General features: G+C 40.5%; 1 protein-coding gene across 3 annotated transcripts in view; it reads right to left on the reverse strand.

The window, feature by feature from the left end:
* Nucleotides 1-8,590, reverse strand: part of FAM13A (family with sequence similarity 13 member A) — a 270,864-nt gene that overhangs the window by 241,125 nt on the left and 21,149 nt on the right. Inside the window, exon 1 of one of the 3 annotated variants that reach the window (XM_006084613.3) lies at nt 5,840-6,096. The exons of 1 other annotated variant lie outside the window; for it this stretch is intronic. In XM_006084613.3, coding sequence (XP_006084675.1) covers nt 5,840-5,866 — 27 coding nt within the window. In that variant the 5' untranslated portion in view covers nt 5,867-6,096. Of the gene's footprint in view, nt 1-5,839; nt 6,097-8,590 lie in introns of those variants that run through there. One more of the 3 variants, XM_014452072.2, reaches the window with a different exon arrangement.

Raw genomic sequence — 8,590 nt, forward strand, 5'->3', positions numbered from 1 at the left:
CTTAAAATAAAGTAAGATATGCTCAGAAGCAACATCAAGATTTCTGATATTCCAACCTGAATAGGGAATACTTCTATCCATCTAATAAACAGTGAACTGGAGAAGCCTGGCAGTTTTGTAACAGCTAACGTTCACTGAGTGCTGACTTCGTGCCAGGCTCCGTTACAAGCGCTTTTTTTTTTTTTTTTTTTTTAAATATATTTTATTGATTTTTTACAGAGAGGAAGGGAGAGAGATAGAGAGTTAGAAACACCGATGAGAGAGAAACATCGACCAGCTGCCTCCTGCACATCTCCCACTGGGGATGTGCCCGCAACCCAGGTACATGCCCTTGACCGGAATCGAACCTGGGACCTTTCAGTCCGCAAGCCGACGCTCTATCCACTGAGCCAAACCGGTTTCGGCCGTTACAAGCGCTTTAAATTTACCATCTCTAAATCTTCAAACAACCTTATCAGTAGGCACACTTACTATTCCCAGTGCGACAGGAAAACTAAGGCACTAAGAAAAGAAAACTTGCCTACGTTGGCAGGACTAGAAATTTCTAGAGCTAGAATGTAACCCTCAGGTGCTCTGGCGCCAGTGCCTCTCAACCATGACATACCACTGCATTCCCCAAACCTTCAGTGTTGGTGGTTCTAGGAGGGCCCAAGGGGCACAGCACGACATGCAGCTCTCTGTTTGCACAGCCTAATACAAAATCGATTTTACACTACTGAAACCAATGGTCTGTGTTTCCTTAAGGCAATCCTCCAAGAATTTAAGTACCACGAATTTAAGGTACTTTGAAGGACAGATTACATCGCTGGTTAAATTCAGTGTGTGCTTTAAAATTCGCTGGAACTGGGCTAGGACTCATAGGTCTAACCAGGAGTGTGTGGAATAGAAAGTCACTCCACCACCAAATAAAAGGGGTGCAAGGAAAGCACTAAAGACATCTGATTCCAGAAAGCAATGTAACGCTCAAGGACTAATGGGGTGTGTAAAAAAGACCTGTGGGCCAGCTTAAACGGGCTCCTACCGGCCAAATTTGGGACATCTGGAGCACCGAGCGTAACAACTGAAATTGATTATAACATATTATGTAAATAAAAATACCTGAATCCAGTGACACTACGAACAGTGAGAGAAAGGGGTTCAAAAGTAAAGTTCCTCTTTACAGTAGCATGCCACAGCTAGACAAAGAATGAGAGAATCAGAAAATCAACACTTTCCATAAATCATGTCACAAATGATTCCATCAAGGATTATCAGTGAATACCAAAACATCAGGTGAAAGGTTGTGGTTGGACAGGATTTTCACAGCATCAAAGATCACATACTACTTGTAAGGGAAAAAATTCATGCCTACAACTGACATCTGGGTGTAATCATGAAAATAAGTGTCCATCAATGGTTGAATGGATAAAGAAAATGTGCTATGTGTGGGTGGGGGTAGGGGGCAAAGTAGGTTTGCAGTAGTTCATGGGTGTATGAGTGTGTGTGTGTGTGTGTGTGTGTGTGTGTAATGGGATGTTATTTAGCCATAAGAACAAATGAAATCTTACCATCTGTGACAACCTCAATGGACCTTAAGAGCATTCTGCTAAGTGAAAAGATAAATACTACATGATCTCAATTATATGTGGAATCTAATAAAATATCAAGCTCATAGATACAGAACAGATTGGTGATGGCCAGAGGCCGGGGAATGGGAGTAAAAATGGGTGAAGGGGGTCAAAGGTACAAATTCCCAATTATAAAATAAGTCACGGGGATGAATGAAGAGCATGGTGACTACAGTTAATACTGTATTGCATATTTGAAAGTTGCTGAGTAAATTAAAAGTTTTCATCACCAGAAAAAACTGTAACTAGGTACGGTATAGATGTTAACTACACCTGTTGTGGTGACCATTTTGCAACATATACAATATCAAATCATTATATTGTACACCTGAAAGTAATATAATGTGTGTCAATTATACCTCAATTTAAAAAATCATAATCTCAAAAGAGGTTATGCTCTGAAAAATTAAGATCTGAGAATCTTTAAACATTCATTGAAAAGTTAGGTTTTAATGAAATACAATTTTTAAGATACTGATTTCTCTATGCAAATATATACTTAAAAATATCTTGGATCACCTGTAGTGCACTTACAAATAAGTCCAACTAATTTCTACAACTCAGATTAAAATGATTAAAAAGTAAAGTCTGGCCAGTGTGGCTCAATGGTTGAGCATCAACCTATGAACCAGGAGATCATGGTTCGATTCCTGGTCAGGGCACATGCCTGGGTTGTCAGCTCGATCCCCAGTGTGGGGTGTGCAGGAGGGAGCGGGTCAATGATTCTCTCTTATTGATGTTTCTATCTCTCCATCTCCCTTCCCCTCTGAAATCAATAAAAAAATACATTAGAAAAAAAAGAGAAAAGTCCTTATGTTATTTTGTACTATTGAAATGTTGAGGAAACTATTAAAAACAAACCCAATAAAAATCTGGTGAATTTTATCACTTCTTCTGAACCCACACAGATTAAGAGGGTGAAGAGAAGGAAAGTAACAGAAATACTGTGCGCTCCAGTTGTAAGTGCTGCTGAAGGTGAAGATGGGGAGGAAGCTCACGGCAGACACCCCGCCAGCAATAGAAGGAGTCTGCACAGGACCAGCAGGCGCCCAGCAGTGGAAGGTTTTTAAAATCTCTTACAAATATGTATTACCTTAAAGACAGAGTACACTTTGAGGGAGCTGAACAGGGTTCACTTGCTTAGAGGAAGAGGAGAAAGAAGGTTCAGAAAAGACCCTAAAGGAGCAGATACCAGGAAGCACCAGGAAAAAGAAAACACCCTGCCGGACTGGCATGGCTCAGTGGTTGAGCGTGGACCTATGAACCAGTAGGTCATGGTTTGGGTCCCAGTCAGGGCACATGCCTGGGTTGCAGGCTCAATCCCCAGTAGGGGGGTGTGCAAGAGGCAGCCAATCAATGATTCTCTCTCATCATTGATGTTTCTATCTCTCTCTCCTTCTCCCTTCCTCTCTGAAATCAATAAAAATATATTTTAAAAAACAAAAAAACAAACACGTAATAGTGAGTGCATTACCTTGGAGGGCAAGTTTATGGAGAAAAAAAACATTGGAGCCCTCCTGACCCAGATTACCTATTGAGGAGAAAAGGAGAGGTGGGCAAAGGATATTTAAGAAAATCATCCTTTTGGTAGCAACAGAGAAATTTAAAATTTTTTAATTAAAATTTTAATTTAATTTAAAAAGTGTAACCATGTTATGAGAGGAAGAAACAAACTCAAAAGGGAACACTAGGGGTTGAAACATTTCTAGATTTCAGAAGAGCTGCCACGTGGTTCAGAGGACATAACCAGAGAGCGAATGGTGGTTATCTGGAGACAGATTTTAAGACAGATAAAGAAGAAATATGCCCTAACTGGTTTGGCTCAGTGGATAGAGCGTCGGCCTGTGGACTGAAGGGTCCCAGGTTCAATTCTGGTCAAGAGCATGTACCTTGGTTGCGGGCACATCCCCAGTAAGGGGTGTGCAGGAGGCAGCTGATCAATGTTTCTAACTCTCTATCCCTCTCCCTTCCTCTCTGTAAAAAATCAATGAAATATATATATTTTTAAAAAGAATAATAGTCACTCCCAAAGATGAAATACAGGCACACCTCAGGGATACTGCGGGTACTGTTCACAACCACCATAATAAAGTGAGTATCACAATAAAGCAAGGCAGTCTCTTTGCTGCTGGAGGGTCTTGCCTTCCATTAAAAAAAAAAAGCCACATCTGTGAAGCACAATAAAGTGCAATAAAATGAGATATGACTGTTGATTTCCTCAGAATGTGGTAAAGTTCCTAGAGAAAAAAGATGTTGCCTGGTAAAGAACCTACCTCTTCTTTGTACATCTAAGTAGCAAATATAAGTAAAGTTGGTGACATACTATAGTTCCACTAACAGCACTACCAATGTAGGATTGAGGAAAACAAATGAGGAAGAGAACGTTGGTTAGTCAATGGATATAGGAAATGATTATCTTTAAACCAGTCTGTGTCCCACCTTCAAAAATCCATGCATGTACACACACATCCACACACACTCCACAAATACTTGGTACTCTACTATTTTGTCTGAGACTATCGTCAGCAGCAGGATACCAGAGAAGCTGCTATACATAAGGTATGTTTACCAAGTAGAAAGTCCCAAACTCAGAAGAATGTAGGAGCCCATATGCATGCATTTATACATGTGACTTCTCACTTTGCTGCCTCAAACATTTTTTTTGAGAAAGTTTTTTTTATCATCTATCTTTATTGCAGAAATACTGTTACAATTCCTCCTACAGCAAAACACTCATATAAATCATATCAGAGTGAATAATCTTTTAAACAGTATGATTTTTATGTCAACCTTAAGTGAAAGTTTGCACATGCTTTCGATAGAAATGAAGGGATAGATGGAGTTTCAAACACGGGTCAGTCTGCATCACAGTCAAGGTAAGAGCAATGTATGCAGCAGGGCAAGAAGGAAGGATCCAATCAGACAATCAGAAACGACTGCCGATCGATCTCATGACAAAAGGTCAATCTGCTGCCTCACTCTACACATTTCTGGTCCTTATGTGTTTCTTTTACAAAGCTGGAAAAATGCAGACCAGTGTCCGTAGTAAAAGCTCAGTTATTTCAGCCATACGCAAAAAAAATAAAATAAAAAAAAATCAGATTTTGAAGGGAACTCTTTGAAGTGATATAGAGATAACCAGCTGGATACTAAAAGCCTCAGAGCGAAAAGGAAGTCTGAAAAGTTCTAAGCATGAGGGAGTCACACTGCAGTTTACTGAGAAAATTCAATCTGTGGGGCTGGTGCACCATCTGGTGACCATTCAGGGCCTATGCGTCAAAATTGCCTGGATATTTCTGGATGCCATCACAACCTACAACAATTTGCAGGTCTTTCTGAAAACTTTTTAAAGAAAGGATTTGACCTAATTGTGATGAAACACAGGGAGCAGTTAAGGTGACAATAAAGAGTAAAATATTTCTCACACAGTACCTCGAAGGAATAAAATGCTCCTCCCCCCGCATACGCCACCAACTTGAAATATAAATACAACTATTTATGCACTTTTCACATATCAAAATAAAAATTTTAATGATAGCATTCTGTAAGTCATAATTAACAATACTTGGTTATTTCGAAAGATTGAGTGTATACACCAACAGAATTGCTTTGGGGATTCATGCATTTTAGCCATAGAAATATACACATTTTCCCCCATGGATTTTTTTTTATCAGTGTTACTTGTTGCTGCTACTGTAGTATAGCAACTAGAAGTTTCCCAGTTGATTACAGAGTCACAAACATTTACTCAACCAAGCTTTTCACCACCACTTTCAGCAACCATGCTGAAACAGAAATTCCAGAATTACTAAATGAAAACAAGAAAGTGAATACAAAGACGTCGTACATATCCTCAGAGGTAATAATGTTTACTTTAATTCTTTCTCAATCTAGCCACAAGATTTTCCCCTTAACTACAACTGAGAATTCATATTTAACTCTTTCAGGACAAGAAAGCCTAAAACGCTTCAGAGTGCTCTACCTTACATCAAGCTGACTCAACCGAAAAAACTCAGCGTGCGATTTCCTTCACCTTTTTTGGAAAGGGAAAGTGGACAAGAATGCCGAATGCCCCCAAATACTGCATAATAGATAGGAATTTAAGCAACAGATCTGCCCCCACCTCCTAGGAAGGAAAACAAAGTCACACAAACATCTCAACAAAACCAGGAGGGCAGAGGCCTCTCCAGCGCCTGGCGGGTCCAGGGAAGACAGGGGCGGCCTGTACTCACACAGATGGCGAGAGCTCCTGCCCCCATCCTCGCAGAAGTGGCTGGTAGAACAGATGAAGCCCAGATGCAAACATCAAAATGACAGCAAAATACTGAAATTCCACCCAGTGGATATGCTTTGATTTGAAAACCAGCTTCCAATCCGGAGGCCCCACCGTGAGCGCAGAGCCGCTCCTAACATTTTCGGAAGTGTGGTTGTGCTTCTCTGTCTGTTAAACCCACATGGCTGGGAGGACTGCCTGCAGTTGAAATTTGATCCACAGCCTCTAGTATTGGCAAGGACAGGGAGTCATGTGACATGGGTCTTAAGTCCTGACATCTTTTCTTAAACCAGACTTGTTAGATGCCACCCAGACAGGCTTCTTCCTTTTGTAAAATGCTGATTAGCTAGTGGTATTCATGAACAGAACTAACAGTGCAGAAAGCGAAAACACCAACTTGCTTCCTTGTTGCGACTCATTTCTAAGAAAAATTCACACATTTACACTCAGGTTTCCATCTGCAGGCATATTCCTTACTTTTTGGAGGCAGATTTCACTTCTGTGGCCCCCTAGAAACCAGTGAAATTCTATCAAAATCTTCCCTCCACTCTATTCTGTAAGACTTGTCCTTCGTGAAAATGCTCTGTTTTGTGTAGCTGTTACTTTACTGCTTCTAATTACTTTCAAATAATCTTATTCACATGTACCAGTGATAAGCATAAAACAACATGCTTCCAGACATCCATAATTCTATGTATGTGATTTAGGCTGGAAAACTGGCCTCTTCCAGGAGCATCCTACTCCATAGGCTGCGTCATAGAAAATATGACAGATTTTATAAGTTCTAAATATTTGAACTAGTAGCTAAAATATCCATTTCATATAAGCCAGAAGGAAACTGTACTACTTTTAGGACAAAAAATGTAGGGGGTGGCCCTGGCCAATGTGGCTCAGTTGGCTGAGTGTCATCGGTGCACTGAAAGGTTGCCGTTCGATTCCTGGTCAGGGCTCATGCCCAGGTTGCAGGCTCAATCCCCAATGGTGGTGATGGTAGTGGGAGTGGAAGGCAATTGATGGATGTTTTTCTCTCACATTGCTATTTCTGTCTCTCCCTCTGCCATCCTGTCCTCTCTCTCTAAAAATCAGTAAAAACATTTAAAAAAGTAGGAGGTGGGTGGAGGTGGAAGTAGTAGTTAGTATAAGGGGGATAAATGGTGATGGAAAAAATAAAATTAAAAAGAAAAAATGTAAAAAATTTTCTACTTTTACCTTAATACAGATTTTATCACTTCTGTTTCCTATTCACCCATTAGAAAACTAGGCTGATTAGTAAAGAAAATGATCATAAAACAACCTTTTTCAAATACTTTAAAATTTTGTCTTCTTTTTCTGATTATATAAGTATTGCCAGTCCACGATGAAAAGTAAAAGCCTAACCGTTAAGTCACCTAAAGACGATCATCCAATCAGTATTTATTTATTACCTACACTGGGGCAGGCACTCTGCTATGTCATGTACAGAAAATGATAAGAAAGGCATGATACCTTCTCTCATGGATTATTCAATGGGAAAAGAAGGAATAAAAATAAGTTAACAAAAGTAAGTAAATACATCTTTTTGATTAGTAAATGGAATGGTGCTAATAAAGGAGCAAAGATGAAAGTAGTGAAGAATAACTGAGGACAGCCAGTAACATTTAACATATCTACGCCCAGTCTCTTTTCTATGCTTTTTAAAAAAAACAATTTCTAATAATTTTCTATCCTAACTTTTTTGCACTTCACATTGTATCAGAGGCATGCTTACATATTGTTAAATGCTATAAACAATTTTAATCACATGTAATATTGCATTCTTTAGTCATTCTCCCATTTTTATTTTATTTTTTTAAAATATATTTTATGATTTCAGAGAGGAAGGGAGAGGGAGAGAGAGACAGAAACATCAATGATGAGAGAGAATCATTGATTGGCTGCTTCTTGCACGCCCCATACTGGGCATGTGCCTTTGACCGGAATCGAACCCGGGACCCTTAAGTCCATAGGCTGACGCTTTACACATTGAGCCAAACTGGCTAGGGCCATTCTCCCATTTTTAGACATTTACACAGTTTATGATTTTTTTGTGTTTAGTTAGTAACGCTTTGTCCTTATCCTGATATTTTTCTAATAGAGACTCCTGAATGTGAAAGCTCTGGGTCATAGAGAATAGGAACCTGGCTCAGGCTCCTGACATACACTAACTCTGGCAGTTTATCTTCTACAACCCACCCTACCCAAGTTTGAGTATTTTATAAAATATTTAATATTTCTTAATGAAAATATTTCTCATTTTAAAAGTATTTCTCTGTATTATAATAATACTAGAGGCCTGGTGCACAAAAATTTGTGCACTCGCGGGGGGGGGGGGGTGTTCCTCAGCCCGGCCTGTGCCCTCTCGCAGTCTGGGACCCCTCAGGGGATGTCCACCTGCTGGCTTAGGCCCGCTCCCCAGGGTATCGGGCCTAAGCTGGCAGTCAGACATCCCTCTGGCAGCCAGGCAGCCCTCGGGGGATGTCCACTTGCCAGTGAGGAGCTGGCCTAAGCTGCAGTCGGACACTGCTGTGCTGGCAGCCGTCAGCCTGGCTGTGGCTGAGCAGAGCACCCCCTGTGGGAGCGCACTGACCACCAGGGGGCATCTTCTGCAATGAGCGTCTGCCCCCCTGGTGGTCAGTGTATGTCATAGTGACCAGTCAATCCCAGTGTTCTGCTGTTAGGGTCACTTTGCATA

Source organism: Myotis lucifugus, unplaced genomic scaffold (assembly GCF_000147115.1).
Source record: "Myotis lucifugus unplaced genomic scaffold, Myoluc2.0 scaffold_12, whole genome shotgun sequence".
Classification (NCBI taxonomy): Eukaryota; Metazoa; Chordata; class Mammalia; order Chiroptera; family Vespertilionidae; genus Myotis; species Myotis lucifugus.